Raw genomic sequence first — 26,493 nt, forward strand, 5'->3', positions numbered from 1 at the left:
ATTGTGAAGGTCTCTGTCTGATGTGAGTGTGTTCACTTTACGTTTCCCCTGTCCCGTCAGCTCTGATTCCTCCCAGCCGTATTGCCCTCCTGTCTCTCATCCCCTGATTACTGGTGTGTGTATTTAAGCCCTGTGTGTTCTCCTGCCTGTTGCCGGTTTGTCTGTGTTCCTCCGTGTCCTGCTGGTCGTCGTCTCGGCCTCTCAGCCCTTTGTCGTATGCTCCCAGGTCTGTTATTTTAGTTCTTCCCAGTTTAGGTGTCTTCAGTTATTTGTCATGCCCCACTGCTTGTTTGCCACTACACCTTGTAAATAAACTTCACTAGCATTTTCATCCACTGCTTGCATCTCGGGTCCTCCTTCCTCCACACCACACGGCTCGCCTTCCCAGCCGTGACACAAATCAATTTTAATGGAATCCAATTGCAGCAAAAGGTGGTTCTACAAAGTATTGACTCAGGGGGCTGAATAATTGCGCACACCCCACTTTTCAGTTATTTATTTGTAAAAAATGTTTGGAATCATGTATGATTTTCGTTCCACTTCTCACGTGTACACCACTTTGTATTGGTCTTTCACGTGGAATTCCAATAAAATTGATTCATGTTTGTGGCTGTAATGTGACAAAATGTGGGAAAGTTAAAGGGGGGCCGAATACTTTTGCAAGCCACTGTAAGTCCTGTCCTAATTTGTTCAGTGTCAGGTCATCTGTTGTCTTTGGTGCCACGTTTCCATGTATCTTTGTATCCATGTCAGGTTTCATGGTTTTTTTGTTTTTTTTTTAATAAAAAATATTTTCCCCAGGTTAGGTTATTGTTTATCTTCACCTCTGCCTTCTGTTTTGTAATCTTTTAATTAAATTAAATTTTATTTATATAGCGCCAAATCACAACAACAATCACCTGAAGGCGCTTTATATTGTACAGTAGATTGCACAATAATAGATACAGAGGAAAAACCCAACAATCATAGGACCACCTATGAGCAAGCGCTTTGGCGACAGTGGGAAGGAAAAACTCCCTTTTAACAGGAAGAAACCTCTGGCAGAACCAGGCTCAGGGAGCGGCGGGCATCTGCTGTGACTAGTTGGGGTGAGAAAAGGAAGACAGGACAAAGACATGCTGTGGATTAATAACAAGTATGATTCAGTGCAGAGAGGTCTATTAACACACAGTGAGTGAGAAAGGTGACTGGAAAGGAAAAAACTCAGTGCTTCATGGGAATCCCCTGGCAGCCTACATCTACTGCAGCACAACTAAGGGAGGATCCAGGGTCATCTGATCCAGCCCTAACTATATGCTTTAGCAAAAAGGAAAGTTTGAAGCCTAATCTTAAAAGTAGAGATTAATAAACGGCTTGCTTTCTGTTAATATTCAAATTTTCTTTCACGTTCCTTTGTGTCTGCATTTTGGTTCCACTCCTCAAATTCATACATATGTCTAACCGTTTTTCCCCACTCGGCGACACACCCGTCGGGGGTCAAACTCTGGTAATTCTGTTCTCAGACATGTGAAGCTAGAGACACCGGCAACCATAGTCAGTTGTCTTCCAGGGGCCAGAGCAGGCGACATTGAAGGAAATTTAAAACTGCTGGCTAAGGGTAAACGTAAATTCAGTAAAATCATAATTCACGTCGGCAGTAATGACACCCGGTTACGCCAATCGGAGGTCACTAAAATCAATATTGAATCGGTGTGTAACTTTGCCAAAACAATGTCGGACTCTGTAGTTTTCTCTGGCCCCCTCCCCAATCAGACCAGGAGTGACATGTTTAGCCGCATGTTCTCCTTAAATTGCTGGCTGTCTGAGTGGTGTCCCAGAAACGATGTGGGCTTCATAGATAATTGGCAAACCTTCTGAAGGAAACCTGGTCTTGTAAGGAGAGACGGCATCCATCCCACTTTGGATGGAGCAGCTCTCATTTCTAGAAATATGGACAAATTAATTAAACCCCCCATAATATGACTATCCAGAGTTGGGACCAGGAAGCAGAGTTGCAGTCTTACACGCCTCTCTGCAGCTTCTCTTCTCCTGTTACACCCCCCCCCCCCCCCCAAAAAAAAAAAACATCTCCTTTGAGACTGTGTCAGCTCCCAAACAGACGAAAAACAAAATAAAAACCAGCAACAAACAACTTAAACATAAACAATTACAAAGAAAGAACAATCGATTTGCCTTACAGAAACCTGGTTGTAGCAGGATGATTATGTTAGTTTAAATGAATCAACACCCCCGAGTCATTCTAACTACCAGAAACCTCGAAGCACAGGCCGAGGGGGCGGTGTGGCAGCAATTTTTCACACCAGCCTATTAATTAATGAAAGACCAAGACAGACTTTTAATTCATTTGAAAGCCTGATGCTTAACATTGTCCACCCCAGCTGAAAAATTTTAGAAACCAGTCTTATTTGTTATCATCTATTGTCCACCTGGGCCTTACACAGAGTTTCTCTCTGATTTCTCAGACTTTTTATCTGATTTAGTGCTCAGCTCAAATAAAATAATTATTGTGGGTGATTTTAACATCCATGTAGATGCTAAGAATGACAGCCTCAACATGGCATTTAATCTGTTATTAGACTCAATTGGCTTCTCTCAAAATGTAAAAGAACCCACCCACCACTTTAATCACACTCTAGATCTTGTTTTTAACATATGGCATAGAAACTGAACATTTAACAGTGTTTCCTGAAAACCCTCTCCTGTCTGATCATTTCCTGATAACATTTACATTTACAATAATTGATTACACAGCAGTGGAGAGTAGACTTTATCACAGATGTCTTTCTGAAAGCGCTGTAACTATGTTTAAGAATGTAATCCACCCACTGTTATCATCTTCAATGACCTGTACCAACACAGAGCAGAGCAGCTATCTGAACGCTACCCCAACAGAGGTCAATTATCTTGTTAATAATAATTTTACCTCCTCACTACATATGACTCTGGATACTGTAGCTCCTGTGAAAACTAAGGTTTCAGATCAGAAGTACCTGACTCTGTGGTATAATTCTCAAACACGTAGCCTAAAGCAGATGACTCGTAAGCTGGAGAGGAAATGGCGTGTCACAAATTTAGAGGATCATCATAATTGGAGAAATATTTTGCTGATTTATAAGAAAGCCCCCCGCAAAGCCAGAACATCTTACTATTCATCACTGATTGAAGAAAATAAGAACAACCCCAGGTTTCTCTTCAGCACTGTAGCCAGGCTGACAAACAATCAGAGCACTTTTGAGCCAACCATCGTTAACTAGTAATGACTTCATGAACTTCTTCACAAATAAAATTCTTATCATTAGAGAAAAAATTACCAATAATCATCCCACAGATGTAATATTATCTACAGCTACTTTTAGTACCGTTGATGTTAAGTTACTCTTTTTCTCCAATTGATCTTTCTGAGTTATCTTCTATAATTATTTCCTCCAAACCTCCGTGTCTTTTAGACCCCATTCCTACAAAACTGCTCAAAGAAGTCCTGCCATTAATTAATGCTTCAATCTTAAATATGATCAACCTATCTCTAATAATCGGCTATGTACCACAGGCCTTCAAGCTGGCTGTAGTTAAACCTTTACTCAAAAAGCCATCTCTAGACCCAGCAGTCTTAGCTAATTATAGGCCAATCTCCAACCTTCCTTTCATATCAAAAATCCTTGAAAGAGTAGTTGTCAAACAGCTAACAGATCATCTGCAGAGGAATGGTTTATTTGAAGAGTTTCAGTCAGGTTTCAGAGCTCATCACAGCACAGAAACAGCTTTAGTGAAGGTTACAAATGATCTTCTTATGGCCTCTGACAGTGGACTCATCTCTGTGCTTGTCCTGCTAGACCTTAGTGCAGCGTTCGATACTGTTGACCATAATATCCTATTAGAGCGATTAGAGCATGCTGTAGGTATTACAGGTACTGCACTCCAGTGGTTTGTATCATATCTATCTAATAGACTACAATTTGTTCATGTAAATGGAGAGTCCTCTTCACCCACTAAGGTCAATTATGGAGTTCCACAGGGTTCAGTGCTAGGACCAATTCTGTTTACATTATACATGCTTCCCCTAGGCAGTATCATTAGAAGACATAGCATACATTTACACTGCTATGCAGATGACACGCAGCTCTGTCCATGAAGCCAGATAACACACACCAATTAGTTAAAGTGCAGGAATGTCTTAAAGACATAAAGACCTGGATGGCCGCTAACTTTCTGCTTCTTAATTCAGATCAAACTGAGGTTATTGTACTCGGCCCTGAAAATCTTAGAAATATGGTATCTAAGCAGATTCTTACCCTGGATGGCATTACCTTGGCCTCCAGTTATACTGTGAGGAACCTTGGAGTCATTTTTGACCAAGACATGTCCTTCAATGCACATATTAAACAAATATGTAAGTCTGCTTTCTTTCATTTGTGCAACATCTCTAAAGTTAGAAATATCCTGTCTCTTAGTGACGCTGAAAAACTAGTTCATGCATTTATTACTTCCAGGCTGGACTACTGTAATTCATTATTATCAGAATGTCCTAAAAACTCCCTGAAAAGCCTTCAGCTAATCCAAAATGCTGCAGCAAGAGTACTGACAGGGACTAGAAAGAGAGAGCAGATTTCTCCTGTTTTGGCTTCCCTTCATTGGCTTCCTGTTAAATCCAGAATTAAATTCAAAATTCTACTCCTCACATACAAGGTCTTAAATAACCAGGCCCCATCTTATCTTAATGACCTTGTAGTACCATATCACCCTATTAGAGCACTTCGCTCTCACTCTGCAGGCCTACTTGTTGTTCCTAGAGTATTTAAAAGTAGAATGGGAGGCAGAGCCTTCAGTTTTCAGGCCCCTTTTCTGTGGAACCAGCTTCCAGTTTGGATTTGGGAGACAGACACTATCTCTACTTTCAAGATTAGGCTTAAAACGTTCCTTTTAGCTGAAGCATATAGTTAGGGCTGGACCAGGTGACCATGAATCCTCCCTTAGTTATGCTGCAATAGACGTAGGCAGCCGGGGATTCCCATGATGCATTGAGTTTTTCCTTTCCAGTCACCTTTATAACTCAGTATGTGTTAATAGACCTCTCTGCATTGAATCATATCTGTTATTAACCTCTGTCTCTCTTCCACAGCATGTCTTTCATCCTGTTTTCCTTCTCTCACCCCAACCAGTCGCAACAGATGGCCGCCCCTCCCTGAGCCTGGTTCTGCCAGAGGTTTCTTCCTGTTAAAAGGGAGTTTTTCCTTTCCACTGTTGCCAAAGCGCTTGCTCATAGGGGGTCATACAGTATGATTGTTGGGTTTTTCTCTGTACCTATGAAGCGCCTTGAGGCGACTTTTTTTGTGATTTGGTGCTATATAAATAAAATTGAATTGAAATTGAATTGTACTTCTGTATACTGTGACATTTACAGTTGCTTAGTTAATTAAGTGACTTAATTACTCACTTTTATTTACTAATTGAATTACTAAATGAAGCTGGAATTGTGCATTCTGCAGTTTTTAATAGTGTGTTATTAGTTTTTAAAGAAACAATATGCATTTTATACCATATTGTAAAAAGTATAAGGTAAGTTGAATTTAAAATATAATTAATAAAGTGTTGACTTTTTTCATCAATTCTTGTAGATACACAGAGTCGAGACTGAGCCTGATGATCATACTGAATCAGATGACAGCGGCAGGAATCTCCAAGTTCAACTGCGGATTGCAGATGCAATTATATTAATTCAGATTAATATAAACTCTTCAAGGGTCAAAATCTGCACACACATCATTCTGCATAGTGAAGGTCAGACAATTTGTGCATTGATCTTGAGAAGTAAGACTCATTAATTAATAGTAATATAATTAGACAAATGTTGAAACTTTATATTTCGATACATTTTGTCAACAACAAAAGAAACCAAGCTGTGCAGGCACTGATAACTGAACCTAAAGACCTTCATTTTTGTCAAGATTTGCCTGATTTAACTGTTGTTACCCTTGTTTAGAGTTCACCTTAATATGTATAAAAATGTGAAAAGATTTTGATGTGTGTTAGAATGATTGTTTAATTGGCAAGGTTTGAACGAACAATTTTCAGAAGCCTCAAAATTCATCTGTTACTATTCCACGAATGTTTCAAATAAATTTCACCTCCATTTCAACATTGAATACGACTGTGGACATAAGAGCTAAAAGGTGCTGTCCACGCATGTGTCCGCTAAGCCCCAGAAGGGTATAACCTGGGTCAAATGTGTTATTGTGTCTGACACACCTACAATATGAGGACTCGCAGAGTGACGTCACTGAAAGTGTGTTTAAAGTGTGTTAAGTTCCAAAACTGGCCAGTAGGCGGTGAAACTGAAAGTGAGCAAAAACGCTAAACACACTTAAACACACTTTTTCATAAAATTGTGATGTTTCAGGACTTCCGAGATTTTTGGTTTGGGAGCATGTTGGGAGCCTCTAGAACACTTTAGAAGGCTCAGAAAAATGAGGACCTCAAAAATGTCCTCATTTTTCTGAGCGTCCTCATTTTGTGAGTGTGTTATCATAAAATTGTCCTAAGATGTCATGAAAACAAGTACACACACACACACACACACACACACACACACACACACACAGTGTCTATCTGGTCAAAGAGCCACTGGATTGTTGAAAAAGTCAGGAGACTTCTCCATCTAGTGGTGACTGTGGGGAATCACATGCTGTCCATTGTAAACTGAAAGCGGTCAGAATTTATGATTACCTTTTAATCAATAAATGTAGAGAGTATAATTAGATGTGGAAGTACAACCATAAATATGTTTTTATTACCAGGTGGCTTCAAGTAAAGTTGGTGGAGTCATGTGAAAAATGTTAGTCACTTTGCATCTGTAGAAAATGATTTTAATGAATATTAAAGGTGAGAATAATTTCGCTCCTGACAAAAACACAGCTTTTAACATTAGTCTGAATGATTCCAATCAAACAATACAAACAATTATTGAAGTATTATTTGAGTAAAAAGGGAACAAATATCATCAGTGAAAGCAGTTGTAAGCTATTGAGCTGGCACATTTAATAACTCCACCAGGGAGCCTGAATCAGTGTTTGATTTGTTTTTATTATTAGGATTACTTAAATTACTTTCTTTTTTCATGAACATTTTAACAGCAGTTGAGCTTGACACAACTTAGAAGTGATTTTTGGAAGAATATTTTACCATTGTAAGATCCTAATCACTTATATGGACATGGGTCATAGACAGGCTGGAGCCCAACTCAGCTATAGGAGTGTGAGAGGCTGAGTACACCCAAGAGCACAGCCATGCACACCTAAGGCCAGTTTAGAATCACCAATTAGCCCGAGTCATGAGTCCCACTAAAACCCACACATCCACAGGGAGAACATGGCCCAGCTGGATGGAGGATATATATAAATCAGTGAAAACTTGCACTTTTCATACTTGTAAAATCTGCATACACATGCACTTCTAAAAGTAAAGATTTGATCACCAATAACAGCGTTCAGGATTCAGTGAAGCGTGCTTCTCCGACGGGTCCTCTGATGAGAATTGTGGTGCTAACCTCTGTTTGGTGGTCATCGTGCGGCGTGCGGTTCCTGGGGATTTCTGCTGAAGCATCCTGTTTTTTTTTCTTAGATGTTATGTTGGTGTATTGTTAGATTCGGTGGCGGCTGTATAGCCTGCATATTCCATGCTTTCTAAATTACTTCAGTGACTTGAGCGAGGCCTGCCATTCAGTGCTGTGTGTGCAGGTGTAACCCCTAAAAAACGTTTTCTTTTCATTTTCTTTTTTATGCGAAAGAGTGTGACATCAGCTCTGTCATTGTCAGATTCGTGTTTCTCAGCATATTTCTCTGCGGTCATACAGTAATACACCTGCTCAGCAGAGCATGACTGAAGACCTTTTCACAGCTGCTGCAGGTTTCTGCATTCATTAGATCCTCCGAGCAGCTCTTGACTGCAGTACAGCAGCTGGATCAATAGTGAGCAAAAAAAAAAATGAAGCACAGCAACAACAACAAAAAATTAATTTTTGGACTCCTTATTTGTGGTATGTTTTCCACACTAACCAGTAAATGTTTTGTTTTCTAATTTACATGAGATGATAAAGTAGTTAAGATTTTAAACGTTTGTTTTTAACTTTTTAAATGTTTTTTTTCTTCATTTTTCCTGCAGCGGTGGCAGAAGTCAGGGACTCACTTGGAGCACCTCGTCTCCCGGTTCTGCCTGGACTCGGAGATGGCTCTGGACGGGATGGACGATTCCCGAATGTTGGTGATCAGCCCCTGTGAACTGAGCGCATACACGCAAAGATGGGAAGTCCCCTTCTCCTGACCCCTGACCATGTGACCTTTACTCCCTCTTAAAAAATGTGCCCTGTCACACTCATCCCTCAACTCAAAGAGAGAATGCTGCTCACACACTGACCATGCATGAGCAATCATGTCACAGTGCTGCATCGAGGATATCTGAATAGAAAGCTGATGAAGACTTTTTTATGGGTCTTTGTAGCATGAAAAGAAATGCAGACCTTTCAGGTATAAAGACCTGATTTATTTATGAGCTGCACTGGTTTGAAATAATGTTGCTCCAAGAGAAGCCGGAAAATTGTGTGGTTTGGAGATTCAAGTGTCTGTATTGGAGAGTGAAAACCAAGTGCACCTTAAAACCCAGAACTTTCAAATAGCTGAGATGGACAAAAAAAACAAACAAAAAATAACAATCATAGAATGTTTCCTGTGTCTTTTGCAATCTGCTTTTAAAGGATGTTTAATAAGCTGGAAATTAAAACCAAGCACAGCTCGAGGTTTTATTTCAGTTGGTCAAATACCTGTCACTGTCTTTACTGCAGCATCCCAGTCGGTTTCTTACTGGGATCTAACCAGAAACTCACCAAAGTAAAGCCCCAGTAAACTGCACAAAATGTGAAATCTTTAGTCTGTCACACCAAGCGGGATGCAATCATCTCCAGTCTGGAATATATCCTAAGGTTTTTGTTTGTTTGTTTGTTTGTTTTGTTGCTTGGCTTAAGCTTTCATTTACTGCTTTGGGAATAGTCTCAGTTATTGAGGTTCTCAATTATGAGAACACTTTATGTACAAGTAACCCCTGTGATCCTAAAGCTCTGGCTCCACCCTGCTCTAAATGCTCCGTTTCATACCATTTTTTTCAACGGTAGGCTCTTTGTGATGTCAGTGAGAGAGGATATTCCTAAAGTGAGCACAAAAGCCCCACCCATCTTCTGTTCAAACCTTCTGTTTGCAAGGGGCAGCCAATCAGAAGAAAGTAAGCTTACAACAGCAGCTCCTAGTTTTTGTGGCATATGCCCCATTTTAGAAGCGCAACACTCTCGAGAGTTTAAAAAAAAACGAGGATGAACGATAACAAAGGATCTTTGTGTGAGGTACAACTCCTCTAATGTTGACCTTTAAAGGTCAGTGCAGCAGCATCAGCTAACTATTTTTGTATACTCTGCCTAGTAAAAGCAAACCCAGTTTCACTTCATATTTTTCACCAGGTTGACAGTGTCCCACCTGCAGTGGCTCTGTGCCCCACCTACAGGACCTGCCCCACACTTTAAGAAACATAGGCTTAAAGGGTGGGTGGCCTTAAAGGAACAGGAACTAAAATGGCCTGTTTCAGAGAGGATGAACTTAGGAGCTGTACCAAGTATGAGATAAAGAAAGATTATTTTGAACTATGAATGATGCAAAGCCACCTTAAATGACTAGAATTGCTCAGTGCTCAGAGTAGAAAAGCGCTATTTAAATATGCCAAAACATTTACCATTTACCAAATAAAAATTAAGAAATGGGAAAAGGAATGCTGACTTTTAGAAAGCTTTGCACCTAAACACAGTCTAGATCTAGAGTAGTTTCTGTACGCCAACCAAGGCTGCCTACTCTGGGACTGCTAGAATTCCCATATTGTTAGTGTTATAGGGTTTGCACAGTGGATGGAGCATTTTAATGGGTTCTTTAAATGACTGTAACTTCCCCATTGAAACTTGGCCTCATGCAGCTCTCTTGGCCATGTGAATAGCTTTGATTGCAGAAATATGAGGAAGAGGATGAAAAGGAAAGAAATAAACAATGAGGGGAGTCACATTAGGTAACACAAAACCTGAAATTTAGAGCACGCCCTGGCTTAACTACAGGATGTAGCATGAAAGCAGACAGGACAGAGCTACAGGTGCAAATATGGACAAACAGTCACAGTGGAAAAAAATATGTAAGAGGAAGAACAGCATGAATGCAGCACATGTCAGAATATCTACATGCTGGTAAATCAAATCAGCAAATTTCTGATTCCTGTTGCCCAAATGAAGCAGCTGCTTCACACAGCTGCTGTGCATGTGAGACTTTTTATACACAAATGAGATTTTTTCACCATAATTACAAAGTATTGATATTTATCAGGCAAGTTTGGTAAATTAATAAAAATGATGCTATTTAGGGTTTATTTTAATAAATGTGTCCACTCTCGAGGTGTGCTATGATGCAACCAAACCTTTTGTTTTTCTCCTACTTGAGATTATTTCTGAGCACTCTGAATGGGCACGAGGTTGGGCTGGTGGAGCTCAAACCTGTGGGAAGAGTCAAAATCCAAACTGATGTTAACTGCAAGTCTTCTCTAAATCGCCTCTCTGTCTGTTCACAATGATTTTTAAAAATTGTAGAACTTCTTTGCGGTTCAGTTACATAATGTGTTTGACATCTTCAGCATCAGTTTGATATCCTGTTTGATTCCTGAATCCTGAATAAAGCTTTTATAATGGCTGTTTCTATTTTATTGACATGCTTATTGTGCAAACTGTGAGCTGCTGTTGGTGCAAACACGGTGCTGCTCAAAATATTTACAAAACTACAACTAATCTTTTCTTATGTTTTACCCTTTACACAGTTAGGTCCATGTTTGGACTATGGCACATTTTCTTGTGATCGTGCATCCTCACAGTAGACTTTATATTAATTCATTAAATTTAAGGGCTTTAAAGTACTGCAGAAACAGGTTAGAATTACACAGCCTCATGTTTGTTTATAATGCAAGTATGGTGTCATATATTAGCTTCAGAAATACAAGGGTATTTCCTTTGAGATCTGCAGCTGTGGTTGTGAAAGCTCTGTGTTTAACTTCAACAGAAATCAGTTTATCTTATGAACCAACTGGTTTTGAAGGTCACACCTTTATAACCAGTTGTACATCCTTTATAACTAAGAGTGTCTTTGACAGTGAGGACCTGACTGTTCACACACTGGCTGTTCTGTCCTACATCAGCGTCACATAAAGCAGAAGCCCTGGATGAACAGTCATGTCAAAACACTCCTCAAACCACGCAAATCTGCTTTTAGGTCCACCATATTACCAAATTCAGGGGGCAGTCCAACACAGTTGTGGACCTGAGCATGCATTAACAAAAGAACTAAACACCTTCTTCTCACACTCAAAGTCCACTTTAATCATTCCTGTACCCAAAAAATAATCTACAAACAGCCTCAACAACTTCCACCCCAATGCACTCATACCTGTGATCACTAAGTCCCTGGAACAGCTGGTCTTAAAGCACATAAAGGCCACCCTTCCTGTCTACACCCCCCACCTCTCTGCTGACCTCTCCTGGGCTGCAAACACCTCCACCTCCTACCTGAGAGTGCTCAAAAGGAACAGCATCTCTGCAAAACTGCTGGTGACCTCCATCACTCAGTCATCCAGAGCATCCTCACATACTGCACCACAGTGTGGTTCACACACTGCTCCCAGGATGAGTGGAAGAGGTCAACACAGTGCAGGAGTTCATCAGCTGCCCCCACCCCTCGGTTGCAGACATCTATACATCCCACTACTGCTGCAGAGCTAATGCAATCACACAAGACTCCACCCATCCTCCATCCCACCTCCACCTGTTTGATCTGCTGCCCTCTGGGAGACTCTACGGGTCCATCCAAACCAAGACTAGCAGACTCACGAACAGTTTCTTTCCATGAACCATCGCTGTATTGAACACACGTGCACCCCAGCCAAACTCACAAACTCACACATCAGTACTGCTCACACTCATACAACACACACGTGCGCCCGCTTTCGGATCTATATAACCCCTGTACATTTGTATAGTTTTATAGTTGGTATTCTTGTTTTTATTGGGTTTTTTTTTTCTAATTTATTCTAAATGCTACTACCATGTAGCTGCTTCTAATTTCATTGAATCTTTGATGTTTAATGACAATTAAACAATTCATGACAAAAGGATTCTGATTCTGTTTGGTTTAAGTTTCTTTGTCTGCTTTAAGAAGTTTCTTGTCATGAACACAGACCATTGTCAACACACAATGGTCCGTACTGCCCAGATTTTCGAGTTTTAAATGCATCATTAGGCTCTCCGTCCGTTTACACGAGCCTTCATGTAACTCAAAAAAATTCTGTGAATATACACATGGGGACGATTTTTGTGCTGACACCATAGTACTCCAAATCTGAAAATTAGCTAGAAAATTCTTCATTTGTGAAAACTGGGGAACAAAACTGGAACGAGGCAGGGTTTGTTTGTCCAAACACACACACACACAGAGAGAGAGATACCGTTCATTGCCTCTGTGCCCACTCCTCAGCTCTAACAAACCACTGCTTCTCTAGCCACACTCAGCAAACTATTACTCCGACACAAGACAGCTCTATTTCAGATTTCAACGACGCATTATAACAGAAAATGACACAGACTGGAAGGTGACATTTTGTGTTTAAAGAGGCTTTAAACGACACCGCTGTCTTCGAGAGGCTCGCTTTTACGTAAGTACAATGACCTTTGTTTTAATTCTTCATTCACGGCGCTTTCAATAAAGAATCCTAGCTGTTGACATAATTCACGGGTTTCTTTAATAATGAGTCGCTATCGCTTTTATAACTGATAACCTCAACGTTTGAAGTGACATTTCATAATGCGCTCGATAAAAATGTATAAGCAATGGTAAGTTACGTTGCACCCGGACCACTTTCCGCACCGTACCCGGTTGTCTGTAGTACCTTCAATAGTTTGAACCATATCACTCACTGTTAACTAACTCAAGTAAAAGACTACAACATCCAGCGCGAGAAAGAGACGCATGCGAGAGTGATGGTGATGCATTTATGTAGCCTTGAAAATGTTGGGAGTTGCGCAACCAGCTTTGGCAAAGAGCAAGATTCCTCTGTAAAAGCGGAGTGTTTGTTTCGTTAGCTGTCATCCCACTCTTTAATATTTGACACACATTTTTTGTAGCTACACTGGTACGTTAGCACACAAAATCTGCGCCGTATGTTGTCCCTGTTGGATTTGACGAAAATACTGACGGTACATGAAGCCAACGCCTCATTCCGCGCTTTGTTTTTACGTTTAGTTACGTAGGATTTCGGGGACTCGACTTGTCTTGATCTGACTGCAGATTCAAACTCAAAGGTCGAAACTTCCATCCTGTTATCTCGTTGTGTCTGAAAATGCACCCAAGCTGAGGCTTAAACAAAGTCGCCGATGACGACACGTAAGTCGACGTGACCTAGCAGCTCCGGGTTAAAAACGAATCACAGTGTTTGAGTTCTGTTAATTTTCAATGCGGTTGAAATCATTTATAACAAACGCAACGTCAACTTCTGATTGGTGATTCGTCCTTTTAGTATTCGCCTACTCGTTTGTTGTGTAATCCACATTTAAACACACATCAGTTTTAACTAGAAGTGCTCCAAAACAACCAGGGAAGCAGCAGCAACTAGCTTAGCCATCGCTGCTTCTGGTAGCTGTCATTTCAACAAAGCAGCTAGAAAGTTGCATGTTTAATGAAGAGTTCATATAACAGTTTTGATAACATGTTCTTGGACACCCCTGGGCTTTTTGCCAGTTATTTTTGCGATTTTAAACTAAATATATGGTTTTGAAAGTAATTTTTGCCTCCACTTAGATCATTCTCTCATCGTGTTATTTCAGACAATAAGTTATCCTTAAATCTAACTGGCAGAAAAATTTTTTTATCATTTAATCTAACCTGCAGTTAGATAAAAGACATATGGATGTAAAAATAGCAAATTCTCACAACTGAGAACCTGCAGACATCGGCTCCGTGTATTGATTCCCCCCCCCCTAATGTCTCCCTCCAGTCATCCCATGTTCCTTCGCCGGCTGAGCTCTTTGAGCTCATCTTTCCCACCCTGCAGTCTTCCTGCTCTTTCCCAGGCCCGCTTCAAGAGCAACACTGATTCCTCTGCGTCCTCCTTCCTTCCCCAATTCATTCCCACCCCTCATCCATGGTGGTCGGTGCCAGGGTTTCCACCCTGGCCTTCTCGACTTCCCCACTCCCACCCGTCTGCCCTTGAATCTTTCACTCACAGGGCATTACACCCCCTGAACATCAACCTTGGTGACTTTGGTGCTTGCCGCTCATTCCACACCTCTGCAGACCACTTGATGGAGTTCCCCGACAGAGACAGAGGGCCGCCCTACAAACGGAGGAAGAGTGGAGAGGAAAGAAAAGAACAAAATAAAGAAAAGGAGGGACCCAGAGGAGGAGCAACAGAGGGTAAGGAGGGAGGGTCCAAGAGGGAGCACCATCACCTAGATTCCAGAAAAGATGGCAGCCTTCGATCTAGTCACCACTTCAACGATGGAACTAAAGACAGAGTGAAGAATAATGTCGGGAAAGATGTCAGAGGGGAAACCAGCAGAGATAAAAATGTGGAAAGGACTAAAAGTGAGACTAAAGACAGACAGCGAAGAGAGAGTGCAGACAGAGATCATCATCATTATCATCGTCATCATCATCAGCAAGAAGGACATAAAGAATCACAGCCAGTGATGCACAAACCCAACCAATGGTTCAAAGGGAGGGGGTCTCAGGAGCTGGATGGGCCTCACAGGGACACAAAAGGGACTTCAGAGCAGCAGAGGGATGGATGTAGTGATGGAGGGCAGCCTCGCAGCACCACTTGCCCCTCAAACCTGGGGCAGGTACCTGGAGGAAACACGCAGCCCTCTCCACCAAGAAGGGCTGTGAAATGTGAGTCCTTTTGTTAAGTATAATTACAGTTTTGATGTGTCTTTTCTGCTGCTTGAAAACATGTTGGAAGCAGAGTCTCCATTAAGAGATCAGCTAGGAAATTTTCCCTCCACAGAGCAATAATCTAAATCTGAAAAAGTCCAAGTAAAAGCAAAGGTGGAGGTCCTGTCTGTCCCACAGTGGGAACCCTTTTTGGGGAAAGCAGCTGAATCATGTCAAAGACCAGAACAGCAATCTGGCCTGTGGTTTGGAAATGGACATTTTGACAGATTCAATCCTACTTTTGTGTTCAAAACAGGCTGTGAACCTGCATGGAGACGGTGCCTGTTTCAGTGTAATTAACTGGTCAATACAATTCAGACTAAAAGCAAATTGCACACAGAAATGGCTAATTCTTGTCTTCTGGCTGCAGATTCTATTTCTTCATATTTAGAGATTATATTTCCAGCTCTCCATTTGTCTCATCTCTCCTCAGCTCTTCAAAGACACTGGGAGTCCTGCAGCACTGACCTCCACCCACCAGGCGACAGTTCAGTCTTTGACTTCTCGGTGATGTCCTACAACATCCTCTCCCAGCAGCTTCTGGAGGACAATGCCTACCTGTACCGACACTGTGACCCGGACGTCCTGCCTTGGGAATACCGACTGCATAACCTACTGGCAGAGATCCAGCACCACAATGCTGATGTGAGGGGATGCAGTGTCATAAAACGTATTAATACGTATAGTTTAATGGTCTCAGGAGGAAGTTTTGCCCTGATGTTCAGTGGTAAACCTGGGCTGGGCCATAAAAGGAACATATTATCTACTGGTTACTGGCAATTAAACTAATCAAGTGTTCATTTTTTGGGGAGAGTTTATTCATTCCACTTGTAATGATGACTCTTCTCTTTTACTTCTGTTGTGCTTAAGTTTAGAGAGTTACATTCAGTAAAACCTGTTAGGAGTTTGGCCATCACAAGTTACAGGCTGTGCATCCTGATCTTTTAAATATCTTGTTACTCATCTTATCAAAACTTATAGGCTGCACTGGATCCTTTATCTGATCCTTTATCCTAGGTTATTTGGAGTTGACATTAACGTATCGATTAAGCCCATTTAAAGCAGAAGTGAAATTGTTGCCACAGAGTTTGTAACACACAGTGGTTCAAAGTCATTGTGCTGCATCATTAATAGGAGTTGCAGACCACCAGAAAACAGCAAAATGCACAGAAGGGTGTTGGTAAACGTGTCCATATACTTTTGGCTCTTCATCATAAATTTATGAGAGGTTTTTTTGTTGTTGTTTTTTTTTTTTAGATCCTGTGTCTTCAGGAAGTGCAGGAGGACCACTATGAAAACCAGATTAAGCCTGCTCTCCAGGCACTAGGTACTGCTGCTCATTTTTGTGTGTACATGTGTGTGCTTGGGAGGGCCGTTAAAAGTGAAAGACAAAAAAAGTGAAGACAGATAAATCTTCCCTAACTAGTGCAAACAGACTGTATATTAAAGATGGGTAAAGCGACGTTATTGCCACTCACTGCTTTTCGGAGTCGAGACTCGAGCATTTTGCTCCTTTCATTTCATTTCTCTTTTTTTTTAATCGATCTTCTGAGTTGTGAGTCTGATCACAAACTCAGTTTCACTGTCACACCCTAATTCACAACCTGCTTTATTGGTTATTTTACTTCAGATGGATCTGAAAACTCATCATTAAAGTGTTTTCTGAGGTTGAAATGTTATATAAAGCATGCTGAGCTGGTGGGAAAAGCAATATATAAGAGCCAGCCCAGGTTTAAGGCCTTTTTGCTGTGGTAAAATTTGATATAATTTGATTGTTTCTGTCTGTGATATTTCTTTGTCATTTATTCATGATATTTTTAATATAATAACCCATCTTTGTGTGTGTTTGTCAGGTTATCACTGTGAGTATAAAAAGCGGACAGGAAAGAAACCAGACGGTTGTGCCGTTGTCTTCAAAACCTCCCGCTTCTCCCTCCTCTCCTCCAATCCCGTCGAGTTTTTCCGGCCCGGCGACACCCTCCTCGACCGAGACAACGTGGGATTGGTTGTGCTGTTGCAACCTAACAAGAGCTTCAGTCATTTAAATCCCTCCTCATTCATCTGTGTCGCCAACACCCACCTTCTCTACAACCCCCGGCGAGGTGACATCAAACTGGCCCAGCTGGCAATCTTATTGGCTGAGATCAACCGACTGTCCCGCCTCCCAAACGGGCAGGTTAACCCAGTGGTTTTATGTGGGGATTTTAACTCTGCTCCCTGGAGTCCACTGTACAGTTTCCTGACCACAGGCTGCCTGCAGTATAGTGGAATGCAGATTGGCATGGTGAGAATATTGTGCCACTCACAAACTGATCAATTAACTTATAGTTAGTAGACATTCTGGTCGTTGATGGTCATTCATGCAAAACTGTCATCTGTGGTTTTCAGTTCAGTAAATCCAATTTGTTTTTGCCTGGTTTCTGTCGCCTCACAGTGTCCATTTCCCACTCATCAAAAAAAGAAATACTCGATGCTTCAATCCCCAACACTCACTTCTCCGTTTTGTTTTTCTTTCCCCCTTTTCTTTTCTGGGTGTTTGTGTAGGTGTCAGGTCAGGAAAACAGTCCCAGAGGTCAGCGTCTCCTCATGTCTCCAATCTGGTCTCCCAGCCTGGGAATAACCCATCAGTGCCAGTATGAAAACAAAGCTAGTGCTGAGACCTCGCCCACCAGCCCTACAGGTAAACTTTGGAAAAGCTGTTTTCTCAAATGAATTCTGGAAAAAGTCAAAAGATTCCAGCCGGCTCGTTGTTCAGAGAGGTGGTTTCTCACACTTAGAGCACAGTGGGAGTCGGTTTGCGTCAGCTGCACTTCAGGGCATATCGTGCCTGGTTTACGTGAGAGAGATGCCTGAGTGGAACATGCAGCCGGCAGGATAGTTGACGACCACTTGCAGTTTCTGCTCTTTTCTCATACGGTGCTGTCAGAAATCCCACATCACTGTGTGCTCGTGAGCTGGCAGGTTAAAGACGCAAGGTGTCTGAAAGCACTTCCAGTAGTACACTGTGCACGCTACATAATCAGCTGCTTAGTGTGCAAAAAGTGTGAGAAATGGTTCAAGTCGAAGAGCTACTTCTCGATGATTTTACACTGAATGATCTTCCTGACTCGACCCTGCCTGTTTATCCAGGCCTCAGACTGGTGCTAGTAGTGCACTGGCTCGTGGACTCCCTGTGGCTGCGTTTAGCTCTGTCTCAAAGGACTTATTAGAAATCAAAATATAGCGAATCCTCTAATAATATAGAACTGTATCAATGGTTTGCTTTTTTTTCTCCTCTCCTTCAGCTATTGAGGGCACAAAGTGTCCAACCATCCACTTCCAATTTTCTGACCATTATGAGTACATCATGCCTGTACTGGTATACTCCAGATAGCCATTTTTGTCGGTATGAACATATGTATGTACTTAAAATAATAAGTGTAATTATGTGTGCTTCTCTATCGGATGATGTCTAGAAAAATTCAGGCCTCCAAAGCTTAACCTGCATTTAATTTAACATCCACTTCGCAGTGCAGCACGTGATTAGGCAGGTTTGTCTTTGATCTCCATTTGTTTAATCTTTTATTCAGACTTTGCTTAGAAAGTTACTCATGTTGTCCTGGATTGTCGCCAGTTTGCCTGAGAGATGTTAATAGAGTTTAGTGATTAGTGTGTTGAACCTCGTCACTAACAACCGCCTGTCCTTTTCTCTCCGTCAGCTGTAGAGGGAGCGATCTCTAATCTCAGTGTGGAGGATCTCGCTGCCAAAGCTGCTTATGAATTCAGCAGGTAAAGTCTCGCCGTCCTTCTCTCATCACTCCCTCCTCCTTTCATTTCTGCCTTTTTAGTTCTCAGTAATTGAAAAGCTGGTTGTCGCCATAATAAAAATGGACAAACTCTCTCTAACCACGCGTATGCAGAGCGTGGAGGATCGAGCACAGCCTGAAGCTGCAGTCGTCTTATCAACATCACCTGATGCCTGACAGGAGACCTGAGATCACCACCTGTCACTCCCGCACGGCCCTGACAGTGGATTACATCCTGTATAGTCCCGGTACGCTCTCTCACAAACACACAAACACACAAAGGTCAGATTTTCTTTAGTATTTCTATTAGTATTTAAGTCTTTTAAAATCTCAGACTTTAAAGATAGGTACATTTCCTTTAATTGCTGTAAGCGTCTATATTGGCAATAATATGCTTTCTGTAGATGATCATGGGTCCGTCTGGGAACAAATGTCTCTAAAAGGCTGTTAATAGATTGAGCAGGCTGTTAAATCCTTTACATGTACAAACCCTTTCACTACTGCTGCTGAATGTGCCTTTATGGCTGTTTTTAGCTTCCATATCCAAATGTCCTTTGTTGACACTGAACCCTCAAAACTGTGACAGAGGCGTGAGAAATAAAAAACTTCTGTATGAGTTAATGTGAAAGGGTGACTGTTGTTTCTCTGCTTGGAGTGGCTTAAAAATGAGATGTGCTGTTTAAATGGAGTCGATTTCCTACTTTTTTATGGGTTAATTCATTTATTTGTCTTTATGTTACCATACCGTCACTGGTGACTTTTCAAACAGTAAGATCTTAAAGCTGTATTAAGTAATACCTGCTGGAAGCCACTATCTCTGAATTCCTTCTGCTTCTTCTTTAATCTTTAATCTCTTTAATTCAGTTTCTCTCTTTTCCCTCTGTCCTTTTTCTCTGAAAGATTTCGTTCCACCTCCCTCACTTCCAGGTGGGCGGGGCCTCCAGCTGCTGGGCAGGCTGTCATTGGTCGGCCAGGCGGAGCTCGAGGAAGTCAACGGCCTGCCTAACCATCGGCACTCATCGGACCATCTCCCTCTCCTCGCTCGTTTCCGCATTTGGTGCTGAAGCGCTGCAGGTCCACTGAGGAAAGTAGGAATGTTCAAGGAATCTGCAGTTTCTTCCCCACATAAACAACAAAAACAGGATGAACATTAAATGCTGGGGTGTTTAATTCAGTATGTGATTTTATTATTAAAAGGGAAAACCCTTTTCAAGTCCTCTCCAAGAGTGGCTGCAAGTTAAATTAATGATTTCATACAGATTGCTTCACGGAGTTACAACAATATTTATTTTTCTCTATTTTTTGTGATTAAACTATTGATACTATTTCTACCCATCTATACTATTATTACTTTTCATGTCTTGTTATGGGATGAAAAACAAACAGAAGGTAGAGGAGGAGCCTAAATCCCCGTTGAACCACTTAAATTATAATTTGTGATGTTTTCTCCAAAAATGCCCCATCTTTAAGTGGCAAAATGTTTAAGTCTGCTTATGAAATGAGACCCACTTGCTAAATGGCTTTGTGCAGAGGACTTTCACCTGAGAGAGTGGGGATGCTTATGTGGTGGGAGGAGCTTGAAGCGTAAGGAGAGGTATCTTTCTAAAATAACATTTTTTTTTTCTTAGTTTAATTTATTTTTTTTGTTCAGGCAGGAAAAAGTAATTATGTTAAAGCTTTTCTTGTTTTTCCTGCTGCATGGTGGCGCGTCCCATTTCTTAACCCCAGCAGGCGGTTGTTTTCCTGCACATTATGTTCAGGGGTTTTAACTAAAAGTTTAGGTCTTGTTCTTTAAATGATGAGTAAAAAATGAATTCTGGCAGTCTGGATTTCCCCTGAAATGATTAACGTGTTCATATCTCTAAACATCCAAATGATCATCATTTTAAAGCAGTAGTAACATATTTAATTTGACATTTTTCCCACCATGTAGAGATGTTTACCATATTTTCTTTCTTTTGTTTTTTAATAAATAGAAAGTTTTCTTTCTTACTAATGTTTCCTTTCGAGCTGTATCGATGAAGGGATGGATTTTAAGTCACTTTTTAAAGCTGAACGTTTACTGTAGTGCTGCTAATTTAGAAAACTTGATCATTTTCTTTTGATAACAAGACGGTGCTCATTCTCCTTTAAAAACTAACAAAATATAAATAAAAGTTTAGCTTGTATTTCTAAAGATCTTCAGAAATATCTCCTGTGTCGGTTGCATCACAGCCATGTAATGATTTTCTCTTATATTTCACAATGTGCCAAAAATTAAACTAAGCACTATACAGCACTCAACTAGTTCTCATATATTTCAATTATTTATAGTTAAATTAAGATGTTATATGGAAAACATGGATGTATATGTCCGCTGAGGACTCTAAATTTTAATTCTGCATAAATATCAGTATGGTCGGTTGTTACTGGAGCGGTCTTGTGTCATATTTTCACACATGTAAATACTGAAAATAAAGACTGGATGTATTTTTGTATCATTTTAAGGAGTTGATTTTTGCTGGAAGTTTACACTTTGTAAATAAAAGTTCTTTTTCTATTACATTTACCTTTGGTTTCAATCATTTTTGCATTTTATACACTGACTTCTAATAAAGCTTTAGCACTTTTTGTTTTGTTTTTTTACAGTAGTTTTTCTCGGGCTAGCTTAACAGACTCATTGGACTGTAACTGCTCATATTCAAACCATTAATTTGAAAATGATGTGGTAGTTGTTATTTTGTGTCACACACTTTAGTTGTTGTGGTTGTTATGTGTTGATATACATTTGGTGTATTAAGTTAGCTCATGTATCTTGTCAACCTACCATCGGCTTTTTTGCCCTAATAAGAAAAAACGAAATAAGTGAACATGTGGTGCCACTCATTGGTTACTAAAGTCCTGTTTGAAGCCTCGCGTTCAACGTTTTCGTTGTCACCATTTTGGTGTTTTGAAACTAGATGTGAAAAGTGAGGCTTTGATGTCACTGAAGCCAACTCGTGGCTCAAGAGTTGGGAGTTTTCCTTGTAATCGGAAGGTTGCCGGTTCGAGCCCCGGCTTGGACAGTCTCGGTCGTTGTGTCCTTCACCAAGACACTTCACCCGTTGCCTACTGGTGGTGGTCAGAGGGCCCGGTGGCGCCAGTGTCCGGCAGCCTCGCCTCTGTCAGTGCGCCCCAGGGTGGCTGTGGCTACAATGTAGCTTGCCATCACCAATGTGTGGATGACTGGATATGTAAAGCGCCTTGGGGTCCTTAGGGACTAGTAAAGCGCTATATAAATACGGGCCATTTACATCAGTTTACAGCTTCATCATTTTGCCTCCCAGCCCCCCCCCTTGGAGGAAACTTACAGCCTGCATTCAGAGTAGCTGTTAAAATGTTGCATACAGCAAGATTGCATAACTGTGTGCTGCAAAAGGAAAAACACTGATATATGGTCATAAACAAGACAGACAAGTGGCCGAATTCATGCTATATTCTAGTTGTTCTCAAGTTTATTTGAGGTGTTCTTATTAGACTTGTAGGCAATTTTTAAAAATTATTGTATTCTTTAATTTTTCTTCGTGTTCATTGATACTGAGTTGCTTTTTACTGCATATTTTCATGTTGTGCTGTTTGTTCTGCACTAATCTGCATGAAAAGTGTTATACAACATTTGGTTGACAGTAATTTATTGCCCTTCCTACTGTTCATCTTCTACAGTAACAGACTGTTTTTTGCAGATAACAGGTCCACAGTAAAATAACTTTACTGCTCTTTAATCTGACTGCCAGTACTTTACTGTCCAGGATGTTCACTAAGTAGTACACACAGTGTATACTGATTACTGCATCTTGGAATATGTTCTCAGACTATTTTAATGTTTCTTTTTGCCCATATATAATAGAAGATGTCATTGTTGCCCTGTTATTTGGTTCTTGGAGAAATAATCATATAAATTAGGATCCTGCTGTTTGTCCTCCTGGTGGGAAACAGTTGTTTTTTTCTCTACAGTCTTGCCTCTTTGGCTGTTAATGGAAGTGCTGGTGTAATTGTTTTTGACGCAGAGTGTGCCTCTGCATAACAGGCCCCACATCTTTCCACATTAGCGTGAGTGCGATGGTGACAAATGGCTGCATCGTTTACCTCAGTTCACTGTGTGCTCAGGATGCAGAGCTTTTGATATTCTGAGCGTCACTCCGCACTGCAGCAAGACACTCGGCTGGATCTCAGCAGGCTTCAAGGGCTCCTCTCTGCATCCTATTGCAGAGTCGACGGGGGTCGGGTTTCAAAACTTGCCCGTTTACAGAGAGTAACATTATAATCAGGAAAATTATACAAAGTGGAGTTGGTATTGGTGATTTCTGCAGCATTTATGAGCAAGCTTCTGTCAACAGCTGACCTCTGTGAGTCTTCTCCGATGCTGCTGATGCACAAAAGTTTGTGCCCATCAGATTTCTTAGCAGCATACCAACAAGCTTGTGGCAGGTGTCTTTGGAGTTGTTTGAGTTTTGGCCACTAGATGTCAGCAGCAGAGTGCTTGTAAACAAATGAGGTGGATGGCAGGTGAATAAACACAGTTTTGGTTGGTTGAGAGGTGCAAGATGATGACGATGATGGATTCAGAGGTTTATGTGGATTTTTGCTTGAAAATCATCTTGAATTCATTACTAAAAACTGACTTAGAGCTGAGGTATGTGTGATATATGAGATATGAGATGTTGCACTCACAAGTCTGTGAGAGAGCTGCAGCACTGCTGGTACAACCAAAGTCTTTCAAGAAGCAAAAGTCACCATCTTAAAATGCTGTATTTTGAGCACTACCAAAATGATTTAATATCCTTAATATAATATCATAAAACTGCATGTATAGAATAGTTAACACTGATTTAAAAGCAGCTTAAAATGCTTGTTAACTTTGTGCCAAAGTAAGGTTTTATAAAATGTTTTCTGTATCTTTTTTTTTCTGTTCAGGATTCTTTGAGTCTCTGGTTCAACTTTGACTGGAAAAGGTGTTTAAAACCAAATTTTAGGGGAAGTCAGCTAAATCTGAGCCTTTTTTTTAGGACAGATTTGTTTGTGTTTGTTCAGTGATTAAAGTTAATACAGACAAAGTTTCAAAATAACTGCCCGGAATTTCAAGATTGTTGCACAGTTGAGGTTCTGAATGTCCCTCAGTGGAACAGATGCTCACAGACCAACAGCATGTAGCATGATGGAGAGGACTGGAACTGGCAGGTCTGCTACTGGCGCACCCGTCTCCTCTCTAAATGATGCTGGGACCTCATTCTCACAGATGATCGAGTCTTCTCTTATTTATTCATTTATTTTTAAACAGTACATAACCTGATAATTACTGCCTTAAACAACTATTCTATTTACCAAAGTGGTTTGATTCGCTGAGTGTTAACATGGATGTGAAGTTCAAGAAGTGTGAATGCTTTGACTGTGTGTGGCATTCATGAGGGTAGCTCCCTTGCATGCCTCCTGTCTCCTCAGCTCACCTGAACAATACGGCAGATTTCTGGAATCTTCAAGGAAATGTACCTGTAGCCAAAAGGCTTTGAAACGTGTGTGGGTTGCAGCAGTCCTAAAATCAAATCTGTAATCTGAGGAGGTGCTGCAGATGAAAGGTTTAAGTCAGTTTAACACAGTTTCAACAGGGAGCTTTTGCTCTGAAAAGACCGCACAGGTTGCAAAGGGACTTTTTGGGTTGATGTGATTTGTGGTCCTGGACAGTAAAAGGTTTCACACATGACCCCCAGGAAGGACAAATCAAAAACCCAGGGCCAACCAGAGACCCAATCTGACCTCTCTTTTTCATAACATTGAGAAAAGCTCTGCTGGCTTCTCATCTCTACAGTTTGATCCCTGTGACAGTGTTTTTGTGCTCACACACAAACATTACATCACATTAAGCTGAGTGAGGTGAACCTCCCCTGCCTTCCAATCCCTGAGCTGCTGCTGAAAAATGAAGGATTATTTCTCTAAATCTGCTGCCTCCATGTGCTTGTCTGAAACACACACACATCTGCAGTGGAACATAAGCAGATTATTTTATCAAAAGGCTGTGTAGCACAGAGGTGTACGACGGTGTGCACAGGAGCGTCACTTAAAGAGGAAGAACACACTGTAGTTTCCCTCTGTTTGTCTTCTTTCTGTTGTTCTCCCTGAAAGTTTAAGGAGAGTTTGCTGCGAGTGCGTTTAGCTTTGAACTTCACACCAGAGATCAGATTTGTAGGGCTGAGCTGCTGAACAGTGCTTCAACAGGAGAGGAGAAAGTGCCGATTTTGTTGTTTTCTTGCCTTACCCGCACTTTCCTCATGAACGCTGCATCACGTTGGTCCCGTGCTGTTTGCTTTTCAAGATTGCTGGAGGGCTTTGTGCTTTGCTGGATTTTGTGAAACATGTTCTCTGAGATAATTATGAATCATAATTGTTCCATACATTTAGCACTGAGTCAGCCAATGAACCAGTCTACCGTTCAGTCAGATAGACATGCTTGTGTAATTGAGCATGCTTACTTTTAAGATTAACCCTGTTCATTCACCAGGAAGTCCAACAATCACTCATCACAACCAAGGTATACAGAGAAGCAACTCTGAACACACAGCACGTCAAACCAGAACAGAAAACCAGGACAGGTGCCACTCCTGTTAGCTAACAGGAAACTCAGACTAAAAGTCACGTGGGTGCACCAAAACTGTACAGTAGAAGACTGGAAAAACATCTGGTGAGTCCTGATTTCTGCTGCAACTTTTAAATGGCAGGATATTCTGATATGGTGTAAACATTATAAAAGCATGGAACCATCCTGCCTTCTGTTAGCTGCTGGGCTGGTTTGTAGACATATTCTTGGTACACTTTGGCTCCCTTTGTACAAACACCACAGCCTACCTGATTATTGTTGCTGACCATGTTCATCTCTTTATTACCACAGTTTACACAGATTCTCATCATGGATGTGCAGCCAGCAAATCTGCAGCAACAGTGTGACGCTATCACATCAATATGGACCAAATTCTCTGAGGAATATTTCCAGAAACTTGTTGGATCTGTGCCATGAAGAATTTAGGAACCACAAAGAAGCTATACCTCATGAAGTGGATGATGAGCGTATGAAGCCAAAAATGCTTGTACTAAACTCATTTGACAAGTATGCTCCATGTTTGTGCTTCTTCAACATGTGGATAAAACCAGCTTAAACAGGTGGTTGTCCAACACAGTCTTTAGTAAAGTCTAAATGAGCATAACAGTTCCCCTTATAAAGAGATCAAGTTACATCAAGTTGTATTTGGCTGCCAAGACATGCCAGACAAGTCTAAAAAACGTTAGCTAGTTTTCTGGTTTAAGGATCTATTAATCAATCCGTCACTAATTTGTTATTAATCAGTTTGACCACAAGGTTAAAAACATAGAATATTTATTAAAAGAACACATGCTGCTACAGTTGTTGATAAAAACAGCTGCTATCAAGACCAATCACACTGTAACAGTAGGAGATTTACAATAATAATGATCACTGGGCTCACAGTTTCTCCCACTATTGATTGCCATAAAACAAAAACAAAAAAAACCTCACACTGTGTTTTTACACAGGAAATCTGGATGAAGTGTGCATGTGTGTGTTCTTTAGAGCACTTTCCTCAAACTCAGTGTTCATCAATCCGATCCATTGGCTCCAGTCGGTCCACTGAGCTGTTAAATCA

The 26,493-nt window shown here is 41.0% G+C and overlaps 2 protein-coding genes across 5 annotated transcripts in view; both read left to right on the forward strand.

Moving 5' to 3' along the window:
• Positions 1 to 8,313, forward strand: part of LOC146618083 (polypeptide N-acetylgalactosaminyltransferase 14-like) — a 264,598-nt gene extending 256,285 nt beyond the window's left edge. The window contains exon 17 of the mRNA XM_085372113.1: positions 8,155 to 8,313. Coding sequence (XP_085228239.1) covers positions 8,155 to 8,313 — 159 coding nt within the window. The remainder of the gene's footprint in view (positions 1 to 8,154) is intronic.
• Positions 8,314 to 12,562: 4,249 nt separating this feature from the next.
• On the forward strand, positions 12,563 to 20,753 carry LOC146618086 (RNA 2',3'-cyclic phosphatase angel2-like). 4 transcript variants are annotated; one of them, XM_085372400.1, is made up of 9 exons: positions 12,563 to 12,765; positions 14,104 to 14,999; positions 15,475 to 15,686; positions 16,299 to 16,368; positions 16,895 to 17,325; positions 17,586 to 17,721; positions 18,740 to 18,809; positions 18,941 to 19,074; positions 19,727 to 20,753. In XM_085372400.1, the coding sequence occupies exons 2-9, from the start codon at positions 14,111 to 14,113 to the stop codon at positions 19,888 to 19,890; spliced, it is 2,106 nt and encodes a 701-aa protein (XP_085228526.1). In that variant the 5' UTR covers positions 12,563 to 12,765; positions 14,104 to 14,110; the 3' UTR covers positions 19,891 to 20,753. The 4 variants fall into 4 exon arrangements, with proteins under 4 accessions (XP_085228526.1, XP_085228528.1, XP_085228527.1 ...); XM_085372402.1 differs by having other exon boundaries at positions 19,754 to 20,753; XM_085372401.1 differs by lacking the exon at positions 12,563 to 12,765 and adding an exon at positions 13,368 to 13,493.
• The last annotated feature ends 5,740 nt before the right edge of the window (positions 20,754 to 26,493 follow it).

Source organism: Diplotaxodon limnothrissa, linkage group LG15, assembly GCF_057381915.1.
Source record: "Diplotaxodon limnothrissa isolate DT_005_m linkage group LG15, D_limnothrissa_male_GT1.1, whole genome shotgun sequence".
NCBI classification, from domain to species: Eukaryota; Metazoa; Chordata; class Actinopteri; order Cichliformes; family Cichlidae; genus Diplotaxodon; species Diplotaxodon limnothrissa.

What these genes read in the sequence shown, in the direction of transcription:
- LOC146618086 (XM_085372398.1), top strand. Translation starts at nt 14,090, where the DNA reads ATGTCTCCCTCCAGTCATCCCATGTTCCTTCGCCGGCTGAGCTCTTTG. An exon ending in CTCGCCCACCAGCCCTACAG is followed by an intron (nt 17,722 to 18,739) that starts GTAAACTTTGGA and finishes TCTCTCCGTCAG; the next exon opens with CTGTAGAGGGAGCGATCTCT. An exon ending in TTACATCCTGTATAGTCCCG is followed by an intron (nt 19,075 to 19,726) that starts GTACGCTCTCTC and finishes TTTCTCTGAAAG; the next exon opens with ATTTCGTTCCACCTCCCTCA.